This window comes from Protopterus annectens, chromosome 13.part0, assembly GCF_019279795.1.
Source record: "Protopterus annectens isolate FY-2018-M chromosome 13.part0, PAN1.0, whole genome shotgun sequence".
NCBI classification, from domain to species: Eukaryota; Metazoa; Chordata; order Ceratodontiformes; family Protopteridae; genus Protopterus; species Protopterus annectens.
In genome coordinates, this window is record NC_056747.1 from 396,403,967 (window position 1) to 396,430,947 (window position 26,981).

The following is a 26,981-nucleotide window of genomic DNA, read 5'->3' on the forward strand; positions in this document are numbered from 1 at the left end:
GAAAAGCATATTTTTCAGTAAGCTGGACAGATACTGAGATGGAAACAAATAAGAATTGTAAGGAGCCTGGCGGTTAAGATGTTTATTAACATCAGTAGTGATTAATATCTCCACTGTATGTGAGGTTATTAAGAAGAACTGGAAGATCGTAACTATGGAAGACCAAAGACATGTCGTTGGTGAAATTCCAAGATTTTCTTTCAAGAACAAACTGAATCTGTGTTGTTAACCTCCACACTCAGAAATCTTTTTAAACAGTGTACCATCTTAAATGATTTAACTGTAATAAACCTACCATGCCATGCAGCAGGCAATTCAATGACGTCAGTACATCAGTACTATTTTATAAACAGCATCCTCTGTGTCTGCTCATGAAGTCTTTCTTCCTAACAGCACACAATTCTACCCATGAGGCTTTGCCACTACTCTAAAGAGTGCCAGTAACAGTACTGCATTTATTATTATAACATCACCACTGACTAACACTGGAAAAAGTGATGCATTTTTATGTGCTAAATACACCCAATAATCTCCTCTTCCATATTCATTAGCACCCCAGAAGAAGGCTTGTTTCTGGAGGTACAGTCCTCCAACATATTTGACCTTATACTTGCTGTTCTTAGGCTGCCTCAGCAGTGATGATGCCAGTAGTGATCTCAATGTGTCCGTCCAGATAAAGCTGACCATACTAAAGGAATACGTGGTGACTACTATATTGAGCAGTGCTGGTCCCAAATCCAAGTAGGAATCCAAACAAAGATGGAACAAACACGTTTTTATTTATAAAATCAGAATAAGTACTTTTGTCCTTACAATTCAAGGACTTCATCAGAATAAGTTAAAACAAGTCTAAAAGACAGTTAAATAGTATTTTCAAACCAGACATCATTTGCTTATTGGCTAATACCAAATAGTTTAATTAAACCTCACTTACTAACATCTCCTCTTAAAGAACTACTACTAAAAGAATGTTTGCGTACACGACCGAATGAATACTTTGTTCTTTAATGACTGTACAGAAGCATACCACCTTATCCTCCATGCTACAATGTCATATACTGCTATCTGCCTGCTTATCAGTACCACCTGAAAAACACTATATACAGTCGCTGTCAAACAGCAAAACATCATCTTACTTTGCCTGAATATATAGCCATTCATCATCAAGTTAAGCCTGGAGGATATCGTTTGAAGCCAAGATCACTGTTATGTCTAACTCTACGTAAATTCTTTCAAATCACTTTACTCAGAAATTAATTCTGAAGGCTCTGGCTTATGATCTGTTAAGTATCTGGTAACTTTATCATGCCAGGTAATCAACATCTATTTTTTCAGGACCATGATATCAAGCAAGCATCTGATAGATAAATGGTTTAGCTTAACCATTGCTCAGCAGCTTTCAACTTTAGCTGTATTATGTAGAGAGTTCAAATGGAACAGCTGCCTGCATGAGGTATATGGCAAAGTGTCCACTTACTCTTCTTACTGTGACCAAATGGACTTCAATATTATGGAGTCAAACATTTATCAGATGGCATTACCTCCACCATGTCAATGAGGTTACAAAACCAGGTTTCTTCATCGATGGTGAGCTTCTTTTCCTGATAAATTACGCGATAGTGGACGACATCATTCTGGTAGCAGACGCACAGAACATAGTCTCCCTGGTGTCTGATTGATTCACGAACAAGGAAGAGGCCATTCTCACGAGGCTGAAGTAACTGCACTGCATTGGGTCCAGAGATCTTTCCGTGGAACCAGCTGGAGCAAAGAATATTAAAAAAGATGTGTTAAATGATAACAGTTCCAGTACTTTCCAGTTGGAAGCAATATTTCAAATACCTAAATATAACTCATTGTATGGAACACTTTTACGGCAGTTTTATTGCATTCTGAACAATGATGTTTTTTTCTATAAGCAGCTAGAGATGATAAGTGTTGTAAAAGGTATCACAGGAATAAGCATCTGTCTGAGGTTTCTCTAGAAAAGGGGAAGCTGGACAGAAGGATATCTATAATCCTTTGCAGAGATCCCAGACTTCTTTTGAATCCACCTAAATACACACAAAATGAATCAAAAGATGGGCAGACATGCTTCATTTAATATTTTACCCCAGGATAGTGCCTAGCAAATGTACAGCACAAACCTGTGTAGATATGGCATGAAGTCAACCACTGACAGCAAAATGTAGAATTATCTTGATTAGTTCTTCACAGCCACATTAGCAACCTGTCTGCCATAACTAAAAATGCAAAATTGCCTCATCCTTAGAGAAAGTGAAATATTAGCAGTTTGTCAACATAAGTGGAAGAAACAGTTACAATACATAGTATGTGTCAATAAAAACACAGAAAAAATGTGGTTTCAGGCTCAACACAGACTAGACAAGTCACAGAAGTGAAAAAAGCCAAAACTTAAATGGGTACTTTAAATGGCAAATTAACACAGCAGGTTAAGTTTAAGGGTCATTAAAGGTCACTATGTGGCTTAGAGGGACAATCTCTTAACTACGTCGCAGGCAACCTGTCTTCAAATAGCAGTTTGGGCACGTGTAGGAGCTAGTGGGGGAGGATGGAAGTGAGTGGTTGCTGCCTGCTTGCCCATCCTGTGTGGAGGGAGGTCACTACCACTTGCCACATGGGTGACACCTAGTAGGAGTACTAGGTGACTATCCCACAGATCCATGAGCCTACCAAGACTTTTCAACCACATGCAGCTGCACTGTGTGCCAAGTAGAATAATCAGAGGGCAGCTATAGCAGAGCTCAGAAGAGGTACAAAAGGGGAGGGGATGCTTCATCAGGGAAGATGGTAGGCCTCCCCACAGGATCAGTGAGACTGGCCCACTCCCTACTACCTGACTCTCACTGGGAGCAGCTGAGAAAATGGGAGATTCTCATTCTGGAATAAATGGGCAGTAGGGTTCTTGCTTTCCCTGAAATCTCCTGGCTGCTGCAACCATGAAACGAATGGATGAATTCAGTGCAAGTAGATGAAGCACTGGGCTTAGTCTTACAAGTGTGCAAAAAAGAAGACTATTATTTATTAAGAGCCTTTTTTTATATTCTCAGACATGCATAGCTTTTAGCATCAGAATCAGGGATAAAGCAAAAAATAATGAGGGAAAGGCCCAAAATCATGGACAAATTCAGATATTGCTATTACAAACTTAGAAAGCTAGAAAATCATTTTCTGAAGAATATAAAGTTTGAAACTATCATTGTTTAGTGACTGCAACCATCAGTGATTTGTCAGAAAAACATACATTTTAGGGGAAACAGACAAACTATAAGGCAAAAATCTGGGCAGTCTATGAAGTTCTGGACAGTTTAAACATATGCAGGTTCGGTTCCTTCACTCTCTACTTGAACACTTTCATACTATGTGATCCTGAACTTGTTACTTATCCAGATTAGTGTTCCAGAGTGACTACTGAAAGAGAATCTTCTGCCTAGTCATCTTACCAAGTTAACAGATGAATAAATTCTCCTTCTTCTTTCAGCTTTTCCTGGTTAGGGGTTGCCACAGAGAATCACCTGTCCGCTCATGATTGGCAGTGGAGATTTATGGTGTCGAGTTGCCAGCCCGGTGCCCAATCTTCCACAGAAGGTGCACACACACACACACACACACACACACACACACACACACACACACACATGCACTCATAATTCACTAAAAAAAGGATATAGACGAAGAAGTATTCTGAATGTGTGTCTAAATTAGCCCACCAGAAGAAGAAGAAGAAGAAGAAACTGTTCTAAAAGAATTGGTCTTGAAGAAGGGCAAAGCAATACATCCCAATCCAATCCAAAACAAAACTCTGAAAAAAAACCTGTAAACACAAACTAGTAACCCCTTTGACCACTGTCTACAACAAATCATACGTTGACTCATTTTGTGAAGACAAAAGACAATAAACAATAGGTTCCGATGGTAGTACCTAAAGACTGGACAGAGGCAGATCTTATTCTGCTTTACAGAAGATGGCTCAAAGGAGCAGTACAAAATGTATGCCCAGTTAGTCAGACATCACAGGGTATGCAAATGTCAAAACAACATAGAAAGGATGCAAAATGGTGCCAGCCGTCTGCCATTGCAACAATGTCATGTCTTAAGTTGTTCACCTGTGAAGTGTGAAGTTACATGACGTCTTGTTGTTGATACTTAACTATCAGCTGGGCAACGATGCACTTTAATGCTGTCTCCACCATAGGATGGTTTGCCCTAAAGGAAATGCTGTTGTTTTTGCTCACAGAAATAAAATACTACCTAAAACTTGCCAGAACAGTAACAAAAACAATGTGTTTTACTCGCCAGAGTTTTAGCTGGAAAATTAAATGCAGTGTCAGTTTAATATTTCACAATAGATTCCCTTCATGTGACTTTTAAATGTTCTACTTTAAAGTATATTCTGCAAGCCATGTCAGACATAAGTATTTTTGTGATATTAATTGACATGACAAATACATGCATGACTAATCTAATAGAAATGTTATAATCTAATCCATAAAGTTTACTGGTCATTGATACATGTAGGGTTTTATTTTACCACGTTTCACTTTTTCTCTGAATTAGTATGACCTCTGTGATAGTATATTTAAAAACCTGGGTATAGGGCATAGTTTCCATATTTAGGGACATAGGGTACCCCCCCCCCCAGAAAAAAAGTAATGTATAATTATGCTGGACGATATTTTGTTCTGCAAACACCTATGCTTGCATTTTTACTATCTTTTAATATTTAAGTTGTGGTGTTTTGTTTCTCACTGTAGTTAGAGTCAAAGTTCCATTGCAAATCTGGAATTTGCAGTTACTGCTTGCCACTCAGTGGTATGTTAAACTAACATTTAACTTTTTCATAGTCTTACCTGCCAAGTTTAGGTCTTATTCGTAGAGCTACTTGAGACTAAAGACTGCTATGTTTGGGATAACTACTGGGCTGGTGTAGCTCAGATCACTTAAGGACTAGCCATCGTTTTCCTCGGGAATAACCCATGCATTGTTTTTCTGAGGGGTTGCTGTTTGGCTGTAAGATTGTTGTTAGCTTACAATCAAAGGCATTGTGCTTTTCTCGGTAGTCATGGACCTCTCTTACAGTTTCAGGTCATATTCGCCTTTTGGCATGTACTGTCCTTTGGGATTTGGAACTTTGAATTCTTGCTACATTCTAGGAGAATTTTGGTAAGGAGCATTTGTTGGAATTTATTCCTGAGGACAGTCCTTCCCTTTTTTTGGTACAACACTAAGGCTAGACTTCTGTTAAATTGTTGCATTGTTCATTGGGCTCAGGCTTTGCTACTCTTTTCCTCAGAAGTTGGTTAAAGCCTCTTGGACTCTTGATTGTTAAAGCTGTTGGTCAGAATTTTGTATTGTAATTTTTCTGTCATGTTGGAGGTAAGTGCTGAACACAGATACATTTCACACTAATTTAGGTTTTGATACTGGAGTTAATTTTTCCTCAGTGTTCTTATGTTGCTAATCTTTACTAGGGATCATATTTCTCATTTTGACTTAGATTTCATTTGTCTTTATTACGTCATGAGCTATTCCATATTCCAGGAAAAGTAATAGGCTCCTTTTTCTGCATCTACCCAATGTTTTGACTTTCAACATTTTTTAATAATAAATGTTCTAGAGGATAAATAAACTGATTCTAAGTGGTAGCATTGCTGACTGTCTTGATCCTTTACTGTGGTTCCTGTTCTGGCTGTATTTCTGAATAAAAGTTATTATCCTGTGGCAGTAGGCCTGTGACCTGGCACAGAATGGATGCACGCAGCAGAATGTTGCCATCTTAATATAATAGATGTATCTTATTGAACGACTAACGTATTAAGAGCAGATAGGACCTATGGGCTGTGCCTGCTTCCAGCTTAGTAAACAGACTGATACAGTACAGCACAAAGGTTTGAAAGAGAAGTTAGCTAGCTTTAAAGTTGATCCAAAAGTATAAACCTAGGTTAAACAGTCGTTAAGTAACAAAATGTAAAATATAACAGCAAACACAGCACACAGTGAAGAAAGAGGAGCTATGAGCAGGCATCTCAGGGGTTCAACTGTTGTAGGACTTCTCGTTTAAGTCTATATAAGAGGCACTATTGAAGGGCTCAAAGTAAAGTCTGTTGATCTGTCTGTAGGTACTATAAAGTTACATGTTTATAAAAAAGCTGGGGTAGAAATGATTACAAACAAATTGAAAAAGCCTGTTAAGTGAGAAAATCATGGTTAGATCTGCAGTAACTTAAACTTATAGCAAGAAAGTGCAAAACAATGCACATAGGTACCAAACTCTCCAGGGGCAACTATGAAATTACAGCACTCATGAGAACAACAGAACCTAGTAGAGACGTTTTAGTAAATAAATGACTTAATAGTGGGCAACAGATGTGAAAAGGCTGTACTGAGGACTGAGGGATATGAAGATGCATATAGAATTGCATTGGAATTCATAGGATTAGCCAGCGGTGAACATATCAAAGCCTATCGCATCAAAAGGAACAGAACAAATGGATGGGTGGCTTAGTAATCTACCTTTCAGCATTGGTGACTTCAAAGAGTAAATCAGAATGGTTAGAGGATGTAGGGTATACATCCCTGTGTAGGAGGGGTGAGGAGCTTTGCCCGTGTATGAATATTTTTTTGTGGCTGCTAATTCAGTCTGTTTGACTCTGGAAAGCAGAAATTAATGAACTGGCCATCAGATTACTGTTATATAACAGTGGCACTGCCAGTAGAAATCAAAAAGCTGTTACCTCCCTGTATAACCAATTGAAGAAGCAACACCAGGAATACTGCCTGTGGGTCTATAAACCACATTTCTTCAAATACATAGTATAGGAGGGTAACTAAGATGAGAAATGATGTATCAAAAGTATTTATAGAGAAACTGAAGGAGCTTAATATTATACATTTGAGAAAAGAAGAGTACATGCTACAAACATTCAATACTTCAAGTGAAGTGCTAAGTCCAGAAAAGCAACATCTCTCAGAAAAGAGATACTAAAACAATTTTTGATGCATGGAAATAGTGCGCGTCTAAGAAATATTATTAGGGAGTACTTTCTCAAAGAAATAGGTGCTGATTTTAGTGTCTGCTTGAACCAGACAACCTTGGGAACAAGGGATAAACTTGATTAGGCTTATAAGGGCCCTGGGGCTGTTAGCCTAATAACCTCCTATGATCTTATGAATTTGGATAGCAGTGATGCAGTGGTTGCATTGTCGCCTCATAGCAAGAGGTTCTCCGGTTCAATTCTCAGCTGGGGCACCTTCTGTGCAGAGTCTGCATGTCCTCTCTGCATATGTGTGGGTTTCCTTCGGATGCTCTGGTTTCCTTCAATGTTACAAAGACATACATTTAAAGTGTTTCTCCCCGGGCCTCCACTGAAAATTGGCTTCATTCCAAGTTCGACTTTCCTGATAAACAAAGGTTAAATAAATAAATAAATAAATAATAATGAAATGCTATGGGCATATGGAACAGTCTTTCTAAAAAATAAGTGAGAAAAAAGACCTGCAGAATGCAAAATATATTCTGAATATGAGATAAGAAAAACTGACTACTCATTAACAAGGTACTGCAACTAATGTCGTGCATTAGATAAGGAAGAGAGCTAAATGCAATCACATAAGGTCCTTGAACAAGGGTACATTCTATGGTTCTCTGGTCTGGTGTCTTTAGAGGCTTTGTGGGGGCAAATAATACAGTGATTTTTGGGATAGTGCAGTAGGACAGTGCTGTCTTTGGAGAAGCAAAACATTTCAGAGAGCACTGTTTCTAAAATTATTTTGAACTTTCCTTTTTGCTTTTCTGAGTAAAAAATCTGGAAGTCATAGGCTACATGTTAAGAGCAGTGGTGTATCTTGCTGGCTAATAAGGTAAGTCCCACTCCACTGACCAACAGCAGTGGTCAGTACCAACTGCACTATGACGCAGCTCTGTTGCAACTGTTGTATAGTAGAACTTCATCCATCACAGAGTGACAAAGTGAGATGTTGCTACTGAGGACTTGACAGGGTCAGTGAGAACAATGTTATAACAAAGTTTCTAGATGCACATCTAATTTACCTCTAGAGGCACCACTGCATGGCCCTGAAACAGTTAAGGTGAACAGAACTATCATACTACGTAACCTTCTGACAGCTAGTAACTACTCACAGTCCCATTAACAAACCAGAAATGTGTCCATCTCTAAATAACAATTATTACCCCACTAATACAATTCTGTGCTTTACAAACTCCAAAAGCTAGGGTGGGGCAAAGAGAGGAACTGCTCCAGGAACAGAAGGTCTGGTTAGCCAGTCCCTATTTTTCCTTAGTGCATACTGGCTTTTAAAAAACAGTATTGCATATCCGGTCAAAGCCAAGTGCTGTCTTGCATCTTGCGTGCTTTAAACTGTAAGAACTGCTAGCTACATTGTAACAAGTAGTATACCACAGTTTAAAACATCTTTTTTTTCAATTAAAACTTGAGCACTGTAACACTCTATGTACAGTACAAACTGTATCAACTGTCTGCTACAGTTTGAAAGAAAGAAGAGTTTTTACAGTAAAACGTGAGTGCTACAGCACTCTGTACAGAATGGTTTGCTGCAGTTTAAAAGAAAAATGTTCTTTTTTCAGTAAAACCTGACTGCTGTAGCATCTTTTAAATTGTAGCAAGCAGTTTGCTACAGTTTAGGCTGTACACAAAGTGCTACAGCACTCAGGTGCTATTTAAAAAAAAATAATTTTTAAAAATTTTTAAACTGTAACTTTTTTAAGTAAAACCTGAATGCAGTAGTGCACTGTGCAGGGTATAAACTGTAGCAAACAGTTTGCTACAATTTGAAAGAAGAAAGGTTTTTTTTTTTTATTTTTTTTTACCATCAAAAATGGGAGGAACAAGGAGGGTTGGGGTGGAGAAGCATGAACTGACTGCCTCCTGGGGCAGGAGGGAGGTGCATGTATCTGGCCAGAAGTGGACCTTTTTTTTTATTCTTCAATTGAAGAGTTGTGGTGGGGGGTTCATTGTTTGTGGACCGTGGATTGTATGTACTGCAGTATTTCCTGCAGAAGTCCTTTTTTGTGTGAGGCACAACAATGTGGGACCAGCACAGGGTGCTAATTAAACTAGTTACACCTCTGACCAAATCAAAGAACTCCACAGAAGACTCCCAATACTCCAACCACATCTCTCCCTATAAGACAAATTGGCAATTTAAAATCTTTTAAACCACAATTAAAAAAAAAAATACTAGCAGACTCCAGGCTGTGCTCCTGTACCCCCGCCTGCCTAAACCACATCTTACACTGTCTTACTACAGGCAACATCTCCCATACTTCCTCCTAATTGTTTTCATATGAACTGAAATCTGTTGCCCACTCTTCCCCATCTTTCAATATGAAACCAAAACAATTGTAACCTAATTAATTGCCAGTGGAAATATATTATTACAACTATCATCATCTCTCAATATATTATCAATGAATATTCATTGCACAGCCAATTGCATTAACATAAATGTGCAGCCTGCATACAGATATCAACCACTGTCAATTGCATAATGTAATGACAAAGTAACTATGTATATTAAAAAACAAATGCAACCCAACATACTGTATTTACTCTTCTTGAATCTAAATGTGAGAGGTCTGCATACATATACACCATTCATTGTTAATGGTATACTATAAGGAGAATGAAAGTCTGTATACTATATACTGCAGTGTGAATGCAACCCAGTACATAGTAAATACTTGTTGACTGTATTGTACTCCTTTTACCTAAAGTGAGATGCCTGCCATTTCTGTATACTGTATGCATTATATGTTTATGTAGTTCTACTATTTTATGTAAGGTGGAGTTTTTCTCCCTGGGTCTCCATTGAAAAGGATTTTATTGCCCATGGAACTTAGACAGGAATCAAATACAAAAAATAAAATAATACATTAAATAAATAAATACTTCTGTAAAGAGCAGTGAAGGTGCAAAATACTGGCATGACAGGTGTGATTCTACACAGCAGATGTGGTGTAAAGTTTTTTGATGAAGTTTTCTAAAGAATGTAAGGCAATTTCATCTTGTGGTACAAAGCACAAGTATGCTAAGATTTTTAAAAGGATTTAAGGGGGCACATTTTCCATCTTCTATCCAGTGACCACAAAGACCACCACTACCTTAATGGTGGCTCAGAACAAGGCACAGGTGGACTACAATGCAATCTGGAATTGTAATAGGGATGGAAGTCTGATGTTTTCTGTCAGAAGTGCAACTACACAATTTTTGCTGTTTTTCAATAGAATGAAACATATATGTAGGTGGCAGAAATGTTAGCTTTCAAGCTGTCAGCTTGCAGCTGGTTATCTCCCCAATTCTTTTTCCACATTGTTAGGTTCATAGGTTGGTACTAGGCTATTGGCCCTAGGCCCTATGCAACCCTAGCCATAACAATTCCCTGGATATTTCTTCCCACAATATTTACTTCTCTGGACCCCTGTCTAGCAGGGTGACTGACATGATCCCTAGGGTAAATTTCCTATCTCTCATCCAATCATCAAGGTACCTTTTGAAGAGGGCCAAGGAGGTGCTGTGCTTGACATGTATGGGCAGTCTATTCCAGAGTATGGGAAGTCTCTGAGTCAGGAACCTATCCCTCCAGCATGTTTTGTTCATTGTGATGACAAGGCTTAGATCCCTGGAGTGTGTGGCTCTGAGGGATTGGAATTTCTTTAAGTGGAGCATGTCCAACAGCTCAGGGTTTGACATGGCCTTGTATGTTAAGCAGAGATCGCATCTGAGTAGATGATATGCCACAGAGTATAGCTGGAGTTTCTTTAGGCAGTCAGCATATGGCATCTGCTTTAGGGCTGTGATACTTTTAGTGAGGTATTTCTGTGGCCTTTCCAGCTGTTGCAGATGTCTTGTGAGGTACATGCCAAACGGGGCATTATACTCTATAATGGGTCTAATGAGGGATGAGTACAGTGGGACAATGACCTCCTTTTTTCTGGATGAAAAGCCCTTAGTGATGAGATGTGCCACATAGAAGGATTTCCTGACTGTTGTGGCGATGTGGTTATCGAAAGTGAGACCACTGTCCACCTCTGCCCTAAGTCTCTCATCACACTTTGGATGTTTAGTGTCCTGCCACCTATGTGGTAATTCATGGGTACATGTTTTTTTCCAAAGGGGATAACTATACATTTCTTGGCATTAAGCTTGAGCCCATGGCTCTGGCACCAGGCATCTGTTTCTGTAAGGCCCTTTTGTAAAATATCCACATCATTTGGGGATTCAATAATGGCTCCCATTTTGCAGTCATCTGCGAACTTTGTTAGCCAGAGTCCCTTAGTGTTGGCCTATACTTCAGAGAAGTAGATGCCAAACAAGAGTGGTCCCAGGACTGAACCCTGAGGTACTCCACTTGTCACTTGTCTGGAGCTGGATTTGGAGTTGGTTACTTTTACAGTCTGGGTTCTGTCAGTAAGCCAGTTGGCAACCCATCGAGTGACATAGGGATTTATGCTCAGCTTAGTAAGTTTATCTATGATTTCAGAGTGGGGGATGGTGTTGAAGGCCTTGGCGAGGTCCATATAGGCTGTGTGGACCGCCTTACCCTCGTCCACAGCTCTGGAGACTGATTCAAAGAAGTCAATCAGATTCAGGAGACAAGATCGGCCCTTCACCAACCCAAACTGGGTGGGGTCCAGTGTTTGAAGGTTGCCAATGTCTTTGTTTATAAGTTCCATGATAATGCGTTCCATGCCCTTGCAGATCAGGCTTGTTAGACTGATGGGATGGTAGTTCCCGGGATCCAATGCGGATCCTCTCTTGTGGAGCAGGATAGCTGTAGCTGTGTGCCACTCGGTGGGCACAGAGCCTGAGGTGAGGCTATGATTAAACATGACACTTAGGTGATGTGCCAGTTCATTTTGTAGTTCATGTAGTACACAGCCTGGGATGGCATCTGGTCCCATGGTTGCTGTATTCTTAGCTTTGGAGAGTGCAGTTTCTACCTGTGTGACTGTGATTATCGGAATTTGGCAATCTTTTGGTATTGAGATGGGCCCTTTAGGGGGTGAGAGGGGGGTGAAGTTGGCACTAAATCGATCTGCCAGGATATTGGCAATATCCTTGGGATCAGTATATTTAATGTCATTCTGTTGTAGCTCAGAGCAGATCTGAGCATTGCCATTTAGATTCTTGACATGACTATAGAATGCCTTGTGGTTGTCCTTGGAATCTTTGGCAATTTTATTTTCGTAACTAGCTTTTGAGGATTTTATGAGGGATCTCAGCTTCTTACTGAGGCTGGTGAGGGAGTTTTTTGTGTCCTGGGATTTTACTCTTTTCTGCAACAGTTTCTTCCTTCTGTTGTATAGTTTGTTTATAGCAGGGGACCACCAGACTGGCTTCCTTTTTTTGGAGAAGAGCATCTTGGTTTTATTTGGGATGGCACGTTTCATGCACAAGTGGATGTGCTCGTACATTGCCTTAGTGTAGGATTCTGCAGTCGAACTTCCATATCCCGTCTGCGTGGATGTTGTGAAGTTTGTCACGTCTGACTTCAGTAGCATGAAGTTGGCTTTGGAGAAGTTTTTTAAGGAGGTTTCCTTACTGGGGGTGGGGGTGAGATGTGGATGTCTAAGGTGATTTTCCCAGCCATGCTTACATTTATTTGTTTCACATTCTGGGACCACAGTCTGTGGCACATTATATTTGCCTTTGGAAACCCTTTCTCCTCACCCAGTAGTTATGTGCCCATGGAAGTAAGGCACGTATGAGGTCACGTTCTTACATGAGGAATACAGGGAGACTTTTTCCCCCTACAAAATACATGATATTTTTTGTTACACCGCAGTGGTTTGAGATGTAATTTTTTTATATTTCAGGGCTGAAAGTTTTATATTTGGCAGCTTGGAATTCAACTTCTTATGAAGGAAACATCAAAAGTATATAACAAGAAAGAGACTGGGATGCTCTGCTATGAAGATCCAGAACAGAAGAAATAAACTTCTTTTAAAAAAATGAATTCTATGAAGGTGGACCAGTAACTCAGTGTGGTATGGTACATATTCAGTGTCATGGCTGAGAATAGGAAGCAATCCTCAGGATGTCTGGAGAAGTTGCAATGGGTTGAATGTTGACAGTGTTAATCCATATGGTGAGCAATGGCTTGTCTAGGAAGAGGCACAGAATTTTGAAGTAGACTACACTGAACTAGGGGGGGGGGGGTTTAATACATGTAGCATACATGGTAGCATTTCTGGAATTGCTGGTAGTCTATGATATCAGTGAGACGTGTACTACAGCACAGAGTTCACCAATTTTTTAAACAACTACAGCAGAGTTTAGTGTTTTAGCACTTGAAGGAAGCAGGACAAAATTAAAATAGTGTTTTACCGCTACTTGGCTGACGACATCACATCTTAAACAAGGTGTTTATTTGTTTCATTATCTAACATCTTAACTAAGTAAAATGAGACACAGAAAAGAATCAGGTAAACTTTGGCCTCTCTCTTCTAAAACATCAAAAAAGGTTAATGAGGGATACACCATGAAAGAGTAAGACCAAGAGAAAGAATCACATTAGATGCATATATAATACACATATACATATACATTATGCTCACTGTGGGAAACTGGTTGTGCATAATTTTACTCATACAGATAATATTACAGCAGATACAGTATCATAAGTCATCCAGCTTAGCATATGAGAACATATTAAACAGAAGCTAGCCAGGTCTGCCAGTGCCAATGCCACTATGTTAGCATTATGCATACCGTTGCATGCTTTTTAATGTTCTGTCAGTGCTTTATAGAATTTATACTATTTTAATTTCACTGTTGCAAACTCGCCTGCTTCTAATAAGCACAGTTAACATTTACAGATCCTACTTTATGTACTAGCTAGTTTTGTGCTACTGTCTTGGAACACTGGCAACTGTACGCTGGACAAAGTTTGACTTACATAATGTCAATTCGGCAGCATTCTGACCGGCTCTATAAAAAAGCAGCGTCAAGGACCTGTGTTAACAGACAAGTCCTTTTACTGGAGTTTTACTGCTTATTTTTCAGTCGGTGCAACCATTGTGTAGTTTATATAATTTGGGGGCTTGCCACCCACATCAGGGGATGCAGGGGGCACAAAAAACACTTAAGAAGGTGTTTTGCATGATTGTTTTTCCGGAATTTTTCAAGGCACTTGCAATTGGGAGTTTGAACATCAGGAAGCTGATGATTTTCTGTGAGTCATACTAGAACCTAGAACATTTGAGTAAGCATTGTTTCAAAAATATGAACAAAGTCATGCACCCTTGTCGTTTTTAATTATGACATGTTTACTGACAACTCTTAGTTGTCTTTTGTCTCCACAAAATGAGCCAATACGTAAACTGCAAACATTCAGCTATTATGGGTATGATAACTTTGAATTCAGTGTCAGCTTTCTGTCAAAGTCTTTCCGCTTACTAGCTTATGTAATAATAAGTGTTTATTTTAAAAGTGTAAAAAATTAGCAATGTATGTAAAAAGAAATATAATTATCTGATGGAATTTCACCTACACTGCCCCAACAGGCAAGGATGAGACATAGATCCACATTTTCTTCAAGCAGCAAAATTAAAAAAAGGTATATAGTAGATGAGGTTTATCCATTTATATTCCCTACAACTTCAAATCACTATACTCAATAGAATCAATTATATTGCTTGGCCTGATGGATGCATCCACAGCATAATATTACTCGTAACAGAGGTAAATGTTAGGAAATTTGGCAACTAGCTAATAGAAAAATCCAAATTTCTATAGCCAAGAGCCATTATAGAAGACATTTTATCTGAGATATAGTAAAAATGATTTGTTCCTTTATCCATCTATGAAGTAACCTAGGACATAGTTTATATTTATGTGGGACATAGTAAAGGTTTTATAAGATTTGTGCAGAACAAGATTGTTTAATAGTTTAGTAAATGTATTGTAACTGTGGTTTAAAGAAAGGACATGAAGGGATACAGCTCTCATACATACTAGAGATTAGGGTGACTAAAGCAAGAAATAAAATACTGTACCTATTGGGAATACATTTTACATGTGCCTTCATTGTTTCATGCTGATGACTTGCACATATGTTTAAGAGGTGTTAATGATTTATACCAAAAACCCATATAAATTTTTTTGGTGTCAACTACAGTTCTTGAAGTATTATTTGATCAGCCATCAACAGTAGTGCTATAGATTCACAATCCTACTTAACCCATAAAATGGCAATAAGGCATTATTTTTGTGGAGGATGGACACCCACCCATACATACATGCTTCTGTTGGAAGGGGGGAATTCTTAACCCTGCACCTCCATTTTAAGTATAATCACCTCTGAGATAGACAAAGGGAGGAGAAAATTAAGTTTCTAATCATAGACATCTTCAGTAAAAAATGCTGTCTGTAAATGAGAGACAGAGAGAAAGTTAGGACTAAGGGATCCAAACTCACTCATTGCTCATTGTTCAGTTGTTGCACTACCACATTTATAAACCTAGTATAAACACAACGAATTCTAACATGTGTACCATAACTGAAGCTATGCTAGTAACTGATGACAGTATGAATAAAAAGTAGCAGAAATAGAAAAAAAATAATACTTGAAAAATATTTCTGACTTTGGTAATAATTGAACCTCGAAGAATGGATGGAATAGCATGATTTGGTTCACCACCAGCTTCAGTACAAGCCTGATAACTAATTTTGTTGTTTTGCACTTGACTTTCAGCATTACTAAGTGCTTATCTGCTAGTTCTGCATAGTTCTTTCATATTGAAATGTTTATTTTGCCTTATATCAGGACTTTATTTGGCTTTGGTCTGCACACTAGTGGAAGGAGAGGGGAAACAAGTCATTTCTGTGCCTGAGATTGTTTAAAGAGCCCCAGAGTGCTGTGTTGTGATTGGCCATAGGCCTCTTTGAATTGTTTTGAATTTTCTTTGCTTGTATTAAGTTTGCATTGCACAGTGGTGCTTAGCAATGCTCTGTATAGATGCAGGCACTTTGAATCTCAATCTTTCCTATAAAACAACCTCTGAAATGTCTTGAGTACTTAGTTGCATGATGAACACCTGGTTTGTGTATAGGGGAAAATTATTCCATAACTTAAGACTTAGAATGTGGTTTTTAGCCATGTACATAGCACCTAAGCAAATCAGTTATCCCTCAGCTACCGTTCCTCTTGCAACTCATGCAATCAACATCTGGAAGCAAGGATTTGCACCTTCTTACTATCTCTGTGACTTTTGGTGGCATTAAATGGGGGTACAATATTTCTCTACCTGGGGGATATGGCAGACAATCCAAATTGGTTTACCAGGGATAGCCTTCAGTTGTCCCCTCAATGGTTTTATATATTATCAAAAACCTTATCCACCCCCCACAATGCTTTTTTAGGCAGATTCAGTCTTCTAACAATTCTAACATAGCAAAACAAAAGTCCAATAACATGACGGTATTAGTGCTCAATGCTAGGTGCCTTAACAATAAACCGCACTCCCTGCAGGCACTCCTGACCCCAGAATGTATTGATATAGCATCATTACAAAGACCTGGTTCAAGAATATTAGAAAGCACCCCATCAGTGCAAGGTTTCAATTACCACCACATGTTCAGACCGACCACACCAGATGAAGGCACGAAAGGTGATGGGGTTGACTCACTGCACTCGATGAAGGCACTACAGCTGGTGGAGGGTTCTAGCTTCGAAAAACAAAATTTCACCTCCAGATCTGGTTAGGTAAGATAACAACTTGTAATGCCATATCCCATCTTAGCTAACTATTGGACCCCCTCTATGTTGCCTTGGCTGATACTTCCTTACCTGACTAGTCTGGAAGCCTTCAGTATTCAGCCAGCCATATCCTCCCAAGTACTTCAGCCAATCCTCCATCAAATCGGAAACGTGTACATCCCTAAACACTTATGCCCAGAGATTTCTGGACTACATAAATACAAACTCTCTAGACTAGCTAGTCTGCACCCCAACTGGGGGAGTCAAAATCTTGGACATGGTTTTCGCCAATAGAGGACAGCTCTGTTCTCTACCAATTGTAACATAATTTCTAGTCACAATAGACCATAAATAAGTCATATTCACCTTAAGACTGCAGCTGGAAGCATCCTCTAATAACACAATATTCAGAGATTATGCTAAAGCTAATCTAAAACAGACTGATGACCCAGCTAAATTCAACATTCCCTTCTGCCCTGATAACCACTCTATGAATGAGAAACCCTTTGCTCCCAAATCCTGTGCACATGCAAAGGGCTGCATAGAAATATCTGCCCCTGAAATAAACACAAATCGAAATTTTAAAATAAACCCCTTTAATGGGACCTAAATATAAATAGGTTCTACAATAAAAGGAAAAAGCTCATGTCACATAAAAATAAATACAACCCTCTAAATGCCAAAAACACTCTTATCAAACTTAACAGGGAACTCTGGTCCTTAATCAAATCAACTTAAGCTAGATACGAGATAAAAATAGCCACCCAAGCAAAAGATAATCACAAACCTCAAAAATAATGCTCAGAACTGCACACAGTTAACAGTAAATTACATCACATATTCTAATCCAGCGGATATAGCCAATTTACTTGCAAATAAATGTCTCTCTAAAATCACTCCCCTCTACCCACTTTCCCAGATCAAATCTCCCCAAGTCTCCAAGGAACAAGTCCAGAAAGCAAAGCTTATTAGTCAAGGTATGACATCCAGTTCCATGCATGTGATCATTCCACTACATACTGCACTAATTAGGCTGACCATTGAGTGTAATTCCCTTTCAGTATGTACCTGTCCAGACACCTGGTACAACTCGAGTGACCACAACACTTTCTCACTATGAAAATCAAGGGCCTCAATCGCAAAAGCTACACTAATTGTCTCAAAGCACTGTCCCTTTGTTTAGAATCTTACAGGCTACTGAGGGGCAATCTTTGTGTCACATACGGAGCTTCTGTCAAATACATCCTTTCAGAGCTGCTATGCATCCGCAAGTCCAGTAGTGGCATATGCATCCTCAAGTCCAGTAGTAGTATACGCATCCAGAAGTCCAGTAGTGGCATATGCATCCACAAGTCCAGTAGTGGCATATGTATCTGCAAGTCCAGTAGTGGCATACGCATACGCAAGTCCAGTAGTGGCAGAAACATCTTCTGAAGTAATCACAATCGCCTCTGCAACATAAACAGAACATGCTGGGAAGATCAACATGTTTCACAAGGAATAACACTTCTCCACAATCATCTTCCTCTCTGTGTAAAGCAAAATAGTTCATTTAGTTGATTCAAAACTAATCATGATTTGTGGCTGGGAAGACACAAGCTTACCCCTGGACTGGAACCCTTGTCCCCTATAAACAGGGGTAACATTTAAATGCATGCCTGCCCCTGGGATATTCATACTAATATAATAACAGGCTCTGGGTTAATTATAATTTAAATACTAGAGCTAGAAACTTATTGCGGTTGCATGGCTAGGCTTCTAAAGATCCTCGCAGATCATAAGACTAGTAAACACCTATTAACCTAATATGTAGATGAATACAAAATGAGGGGGTCATGGCCAACAAACTGCTTCAACATCAATTGCAAAACTGCTTAATAAAATGTATGTGTGCTGTACCCAGTATATGAGTCACTGTTGTAGCACTAATCTTGTTTTTCACAGCATGAGAGAATGTTTAGCTTGCTACGGCCTAAAAGGGAGCAGATGTGATTCCATTTTACAAAACTAGGGGCAGGCAAGAAGCTGAAAATTACCACCCTTTCAGTTTGTTCTTACATACAGAGGAAGCAAAATAATCACTGCTGAAGGACTCGATCAAGGTAAGGATGAAAGGCAGCAGGGACGTACAGCAAGGACTTGTCAAATGTTATACATCTTTTTGTTATATACAGAAAAGCAAATCAGGGTCTTGTGCATACGTCTGCAGAGAACCTTACCTGCCAGCCTTCTGTTCACTTAAATAGCCTTCCAAGTACCTACTTAGACTTTCGTTAACATCTCCTGTTGCTTCACCTATGTTTACAGAAAATATGATCCTGCTCAGTTTTCCCCCAGATATGTCAATAATGAATACTCGGAATGCTGCACACAGGACCAATCTGTATAGCCCATTTTGTTACTCTTGTAAGTTAGAAATATGGACTAAAAGAACAGTGGACTTCTAATTGCCTATGTGATTGGGCCACTTTTCCAGCTGTACTGTCCACTGGTCCATCAGCAGACCAATTACACAGTGCAAGTTAGAAAAATGGACCAATTGTACAAAGTAGCAGTTAGAAACATGCATTGTAAACCAGCTTGTTCAAAGCAGTTGTGGCTGATAATGCAGCTGCTTAAATTAATTTATTTAGTAAGTGTGTGTGTGAATAACTGCAGTAACTATAGCAGGGAGCTTGTGTAATGCTGTTGAGTCTTTTCTTTTCTCCTTACATTTAAGAATAAAAAAAAGTCTTAGATGCTCTCCATAATGCAAGCTAATAAATAAAAAAGTAAGAAAAACATAGCATAATGAATGGATGAAGGTCTAAAGCAATATACTTTAGCAGTACAAAACTTTAAAACAATAACAGTGTCAGGAACAGTTAATTCATTTAAAGCCCAAAAAGAAAGAGGTACATTAGGGTCTGATGAAGACTTGAGGAAGGGAAGGGTGGAAGCTGATAAATTACTGGATGCTGCAGAGGAGTTCATAAGAAGCTATTATAGCCTAGGGACTTTGACAACTCCTCAAATGGTGCAAAAACATAGGTGCTTTGTTTTAAATAAATAGCAGAATGCAAATTTCATGAGATTTTATATATAGAGGCATGAAACATAGGGTCCAGGCTGACTGACATTCAGGAGGTACTTATTAGTATTTTTTATGCTTAAGTATATAAGCAGGAAGAGACAGAAGTTTTCTGGTTGGTACATTTGCAGGCATTTATAGAAAAGAACACTCTTAAAATGTTAATGCTGAAGCAGGCAATTGCCTTTTTCTCTCCAGGAAGCATGGAAGAGTTAATTGAGTTAGTAAAGAGGCTACTGTGGGGGATGTTACTCTGTCTCGAAGGGCTAGTAGTGGAATTATACATCTAGAGGCACACAGGTTTTTTTTTTTTTATTGGAGATGTTTAATCAAATCTCTACTTTAGCAGTACACTATCCCCAGAAAGAATCCATTATATCAGTAATTTCACAATCAGGGTAACAATCCACAGTACCAATGATCGTCTAGTCTGTCTTGAATCAAGACTGCAAAATATTTATGGCCTTGCTGATGTCCAGGCTGGCCTCTAGTTTGCCAAATTTTCTTCATTCTGATTAATGTCTTTTTGTAAGTCAAAAGCAAATGCTTGACAACATAATTAACACATTATTTTGAATACAGAACATTGGCTCACCTTTGTTAATGATCAGCCTGGATGCTGAGAATGCACTTAATAACAGATTGCATTGGGATTATTTTTATTTTGTCTTGAAAATGTTTGAGTTTATGGAACAAGCTGTAGGCTTGCTGGGAAGCATACATTGTGCAGGCTCAATTCAAATTTAAGTGAAAGCTGGGTGGTCCGTTCCCTTTTCTTACCAATGAAGGGGGCTGCCTCCCTCCCTTGCTCTTCACTCTTTATTTGAAGCCTCTTGCAGTGACGCTTAGGAAGTCTCAAGTGAAGGACTTTAATTGGATGGGTCTGAGGTGAGTTTCTCTTTATATGCTGATGACCTCTTAGTGGTTACGATACACCAAATACCAAGGAGCAGCATCACTGAAAACAAACACCCAAACCACGAAAAAGAGAAAATCCAACTGTAAGAGTTGTTTTCAGGGGGGAAGGTTTGCCTCTGTACTTCTATGCTGTAGGCAAGTCTTCCCACACACTCCCAGGCTTACATACTGTATACCAATTTCACAGTTACAGAAACATGAAGAATATCTCCCAAAACAGACAAATCTCTGCTTGTGCACACATAGAACCCACACCACAAGTGATTTCCTATAGAAAACACTTACTGACATTGTCCACTCTGGCATCTTACGAGTCATGGAATTAACACTTAGGACATTTGAATGTAGTGAGCAGCAGCGCAGCCTCTTTTGGTCTATCTAGCCAGGCCAGAAGAGCATCTACATAAGTTATTTGGTTTGTTGGGTGAATTTAGAGATCTGCTGTAATTCCACTGTTACCGTAGTTAGAGCTAGATCAGAGACAAATGGCAGTGACATTTTTTGTTTCCATTGACTGTCTGCACTTTTCAGGAGGGTCAGTTTTTGCTGAAGAGGCAGTTTTTACAGCTGTTGGAATATGCACACATGTTTCATCTGGGTGAAAGATGAGCTCTGGGTATAAGGAGTAAAACTTACTTTGTTGAAAAGCCTTCCACACCTGCAGACCAGTAGCTGCACAAACAAGGGCTAAAGGTGGAGTTGTGTTGATATATATATATATATATATATATATATATATATATATATATATATAGATATATAGATATATATATATAGATAGATATATAGATACATAGATAGATATATATATCAATACGCATACCTCTAAGGTGGTCAAACAGAATGACGTGGTGGAGTTTCTCCACGTACAGATCACTATAAACAATTTCCCCTACCATATCCTAGCCAGCAATAGGCCACCTTCCATGTCCCAAAAAGCTCAAAATGCATACTTGGACCTACTGGACACATTTACTATCTAAGTTAATATCCTGCTTTTTGGAGACTTTACCCCTCTATAGACCGGGAATCCTACACATCCTCAAATCTACAGGCACAGAGATTCCTGGACTTTGTAAACATAAACATCCTTGACCAAATTGTGAATACTTCCACTACAGTCTCTGACATACAAGACCTCATGCTCACAAATATTGGAGAATGCTGCCCCCCCCCCCCCCATGTCTCATCCTCTCGGGTAAAGTTTGTCCATTAAACTGTCTCCTTTGAAGTCAAAATTGGATCTGTAATTCCATTAAAACCAGTAACAATCAGGAACTATTACAAGGCAAATTACCTCTTATTCAGTGATGATTTGTCAAAATTCACTACCCCTCCAAACCCTGAGAACACAGCAGTCCAGGATGAATTGCTCTTAGAAACTATAAAACCATGTCAGTGGCTGCATATAAGCTGCTGTACCTACCAGAAGTAAGCCTAAGACTACCACCGGAAACAAACTGCCCTGATGGCATCCCAAATTAAACAGGATATATAACAAAAGGAAAAAAAATACAGCAAAAATCAGCAAGGGTAATTTCCATAAAGATAAAAGCTCTCTAATCAAACTAAATAGGCAACTAAGTGGGCTAATTAGAACAAAGCTACATTTCAGGTTAAGATAGCCTCCAAGGTGAAAGATAACAATAAGGACTACTTCAACTATGTCCGAAACATCTAGGGCAGCACACAGCATTGTGCTGAACTGGTGGTTGATGGTGCCATATTCACCGAACTTGGTGATATAGCCAACCTGTTAGCAGACAAACTCAGTTCCAACTTTAGCCCCTCCCACCCACAACCATCCCCCTAGAAATACCCTCCAACATAACTCCTCCAACTATAACTAGGGAGCATGTACTCACTGTGTTCGCTAAAGCCAAGAACACGGCCTCAATGGGCCCCAATAATATCTGAGGATGCCTCCTGAATAGTCTAAAATATGAATTATCAGGACCCCTGGGGCCTTTATTTAACTGTAGTGTTAAAACAGGCTTTGTGTCATGAGATTGCAGAACAGCAATGGTCACCCTCCCTTCATAAGGGAAGACTGTCAACAAATTCTGAAAACTACAGACCTATTAGTCTGACTTGTTTTTTTTTTGCAAAGTCATGAAAAGAATTTTCAATTAATTTATCAACAAATACATAGGAGACCTCCATCCATTAGATCCATCCCAGTTTGGCTTTGTCAAAGGAAATTGAGGGGTTCATGGGTTTTTTGAACTGCTCTACCTTTTTTTTTGAGGTTTACACATCAGTATGATTTTTCTTCCATAAACTATTTGGATGTTACAATTTCCAAGGATCTAGTCAATAAAAATTGGGTTAGTACTACATATTGTAAACCCACTTATAGTAACAGCATTGTACATTTTGAGAGTAGCCATCCCTTCCACCAAAAGTCCGGGATTGTTAAGGGCCAATACATTTGCCTTGTCCGGATGGTGTCTAATTGGGAACAATTTGTTCAGGAGTGTGAAAAACTTGGTACTATGTTCCATTGTAGGGGGTATCCAACCGACTTGGTGTCACAAGTGGTAGATGACACCAAAGCCAGGAGGACTAATGGGGATATTGTTCCCTTCATCAGTTCGATGGTGGTTCCTGGTGATTTTGGACCCAGAAGATATAATTTTAATGATCGGGTGGACTTGGTAGGGTCTTTCATCACCCAGTTCTGCATTGAGGCACCTTCAATTAGGGACATTATATATAAATATTGGAATATTTTTTCCCTGTTTAAAGATATGTCTAGTGTAGCAGAGAATAGACCTTGGATTGTTTTCAGGAGAGGAGAAACCTTGAAAAATTATTTTGAACATCTGACCACTGATTATGATTCCAATTTTACAAACAAAAAATGGGGAACATATAAGTGTGGGAATTGCCCACAATGTAAGATGGTGTTGGAAGGGGACTGGATAGAGGTGAATCATTGTCATTGTGTTTTCTGGTCCAGGTCCCATTGTACTTGTAACACTGTAGGGGTTATATAAATGGCAAAGTGTTTAAAGTGTGAACATTTTTATGTGGGAAAGACAAAGAGAAAATATAGGGAACGGTTGTATGAACAGAGGTTGGCTATAAGGAAAGGGGATATGAAAAATGCTCTGGCTAGATGTATCAATGATAACAGGGATCATGGTTTTGTTTTTTTTTTTGTCTTAGAATGGGTTCAGAAGGATTTCGGGTGGGGGGGGGGGGCATGGGAAGAGTTACTGGAGGCCAAACAGCTAAGTTGGCAATTGAGACTTAATGCCACCATTCCCCCTGGCCTTAATGACAAGTTGTCCATTACTTGTGTTCTTAAATTAAAATCATATGTAGTGTAGGGGGGGGGGTTCAACAAATTTATATTTAGGTAGTTTCAAGTTTTCCAGAATTAGATATATAAATGTTTTTCTGAGTTATATTTTTGATATATAGCATGGGTAAAATGCATTTTTTATTTCGGATTAATTTTTATCAGATTTCAGTGTTTAGGATATGTTGAAAATTTTGTTTTCTCTGTGTATCACTTTAAGTTTCTAATTGATGGGGAAATTTTATTGGATATGTGATTAAGGGTTAGGTATTTATATGTGATATTCAGTGGTGTATGGTGATTCTGATGAAGTTTTTTAGGAAAGTGCTAAATCTTCTGTGTATGTGCAATAAATTTTATCTACGGTTCCCTATCAGAAGCCTGAAACACTATAAGCCTGAAAATCAAAATCCTGAAACCAAAATCCTGAAAACACAAAATGGACATACTGACGTCATTGTGGCTTTGCTATTGTTAGCCCTGTGGTATTAGGTCATGCGTTGGGTTCAGGTAAGTGTGCGGTTGGTTTTATGTTAGGGTTAGGGGCGGTTTAAGTGAGTTAGGGTTAGGGCGCAGGTTAGGCATGTATGCAATAGTGACAAATATTGGGGTTAGGGGCGGTTTAAGTGAGTTAGGGTTAGCGCGCGGGTCAGGTGAGTGTGCGATAGTGCCGGACCTTAGGGTTAGGGTTAGGGTCAGGGTCAGTTGGTAGATATTAGTGTCTTTATAGTGACATATTAGCATTATTTGTGTTTTCAGGATTTTGAGTTTCAGGATTTTGGGTTTTCGGGATTTTGAATTTTCAGGCTTTTGGTTTCAGGATTTTGATTTTCAGGCTTATAGTGTTTCAGGCTTCTGATAAGGAACCTTATCTACATACCAGAGTTGTTTGGTTTGCCTTCTTTGGTTTGTACAGCTGCCTGCTATTGGATTAAGTGTCCGTGTTTGGTTTTTCTTGTGGTTCTACAGGTTTGTCAAAGGAATGTCATGCTTACTAAAACTGGACTTCTTTTAAAAGGTCATTAAGGCAATGGATGATGGGAAAACAGTACATACCGCCTATCTAGATCTGGATAAAGCATTTGATACAATACCTCACTCAGCATTGTCAACAAATGTATGGAACTAGGAATAAACACCTTTATAACATGCTGGATAGTTAGCTGTACCACTGGTAAGACCCAAGAAGTTAGAACTGGTGAGGCTTCTCCACAAAGAGGCTGGTCACCAGTCGAGGCCTTAGGGCTCAGAGCTAGGCCTGCTCCTCTTTGATATCTGTTTCTCGGATGTCAAAGGCCTCTGACTAACCAAGTTTGCAGGTGAATGCAAACCTGAAGCAGTCACTGAATCCCACCAAGATGAAAATACCCTACAGAAATGTCTAACACAGACAAACGTTTGGTGCCAAAGTCATGGCTTAAAACTCAATACCAAGAAATAGAACTGAAACCAAAGCCCAATGTAGAAATGGCACAAACGAGGCAAATGCAGTCTTAGCGCTTTCTTCCACTTTAATCAAATGTGAACTTCTTCAGAAACATGTGCCCTCCCCAACACATGTCTTTTAAATCCCACAAACAGGATATGATGTCAACGTATAGTTCGCAATAATAAAATGTGTAAATACACATAAATACATCTGTAATTGTATACATTTATAAAAAACCATATTAATTCAGTGAAATGACTTCTATAAGAAATCTACTATCATACTTATATTGAATAATCAAATTCTTAAAAAAACTATTAAAACGGAATGCTGGAATGAAACATTACATTGAATTAATTAATTAAAGATGGACATTCCTAATAATAAAAACTCAGTAGTATTGGAATAATCTTACAACTATAATAATAATCAATAAACAATAATCTTACAACTACTATATGATGCCAAACAATATTATTTGTACAACAAGAAACATTTGATATTAATAACTTCGTTAAGCCCTGGGTATTGATCCGCCCCTAACATTAATTGCCAGATATTTCTACATTGGGCTTTGGTTTCAGTTCTGTTCATTGGTTGCGGCTAGTCCGTGTTTTTCGTGTCATTCAATACCAAGAAATGCATTATAGTACCTTTTGGGAAGATGACTACCCCAGCTAACTACATCATCAATAAAATACCCCAAGAAGTTGTTTCAGTAATCAGGGATCTGGGAACTCATGTAGAGAGTAACCTAGCCTTTGGCCAACATGTGTCCACGGTAGTAAGAAAATCTTTCTATGTTGCTCAACTTATAAGCAAGGGCATGGCATCTAGCTCCAGAGAGTTCATCATACCACTAAACCTGACCCTCATCAGACCCATCATAAAGTATGCACCTCTATGTACCTGACCAGACACATGCAGCAACTAGAATGTCCACAAAGGTTCCTTAAGAAAAGAATACAGGGAGTAAACAAAATGTCCAGTGCTGATAACCTCAAAATGCTCTCTCTTTACCCAGTATCATACAGTCCTCTGAGAGGTGATCTTTGCATGGCATACAAGGCATCCTTGGACCCTGTTTTGATGAACCTTCTGCACATCTACAACATCATAACTACTAGATTAAAATACCTAATTTTTGTTTGTGACATAAATAGGACACATTGGAGAGCTGTATATGTTTCTCAGGGAATTCCCATTCTCTGGAACAGGCTCCCCATCCATGTGAAACAGGATCCTCCCTATCTCTATCCCTATTTAAGTGCAACTTGGACCAATGGATGGGTAACTGGAAATTCACCCATGGTCTGGCACCCATATCTCTTATTCACAGAGGCAGCCAATAAATCACCCCATATATAAATCAGATTTGTGAGTCACATCTGGGTTGCACAGCTAGGCATATACGGGCCATAGGGATCAGTAGTCTGGTACATACCCATGAACCTATGAAAGATGGAATGAATTAGCTTTGCTTGAACTAACTTTAT

The 26,981-nt window shown here is 38.9% G+C and overlaps 1 protein-coding gene across 2 annotated transcripts in view; it reads right to left on the reverse strand.

Annotated features, from left to right (window-relative positions):
• The window catches only part of MATK (megakaryocyte-associated tyrosine kinase), a 716,676-nt gene that overhangs the window by 242,868 nt on the left and 446,827 nt on the right, over nucleotides 1-26,981 (reverse strand). For both annotated transcript variants that reach the window (XM_044054018.1, XM_044054017.1), the window contains one exon: nucleotides 1,542-1,761. In XM_044054018.1, coding sequence (XP_043909953.1) covers nucleotides 1,542-1,761 — 220 coding nt within the window. The remainder of the gene's footprint in view (nucleotides 1-1,541; nucleotides 1,762-26,981) is intronic.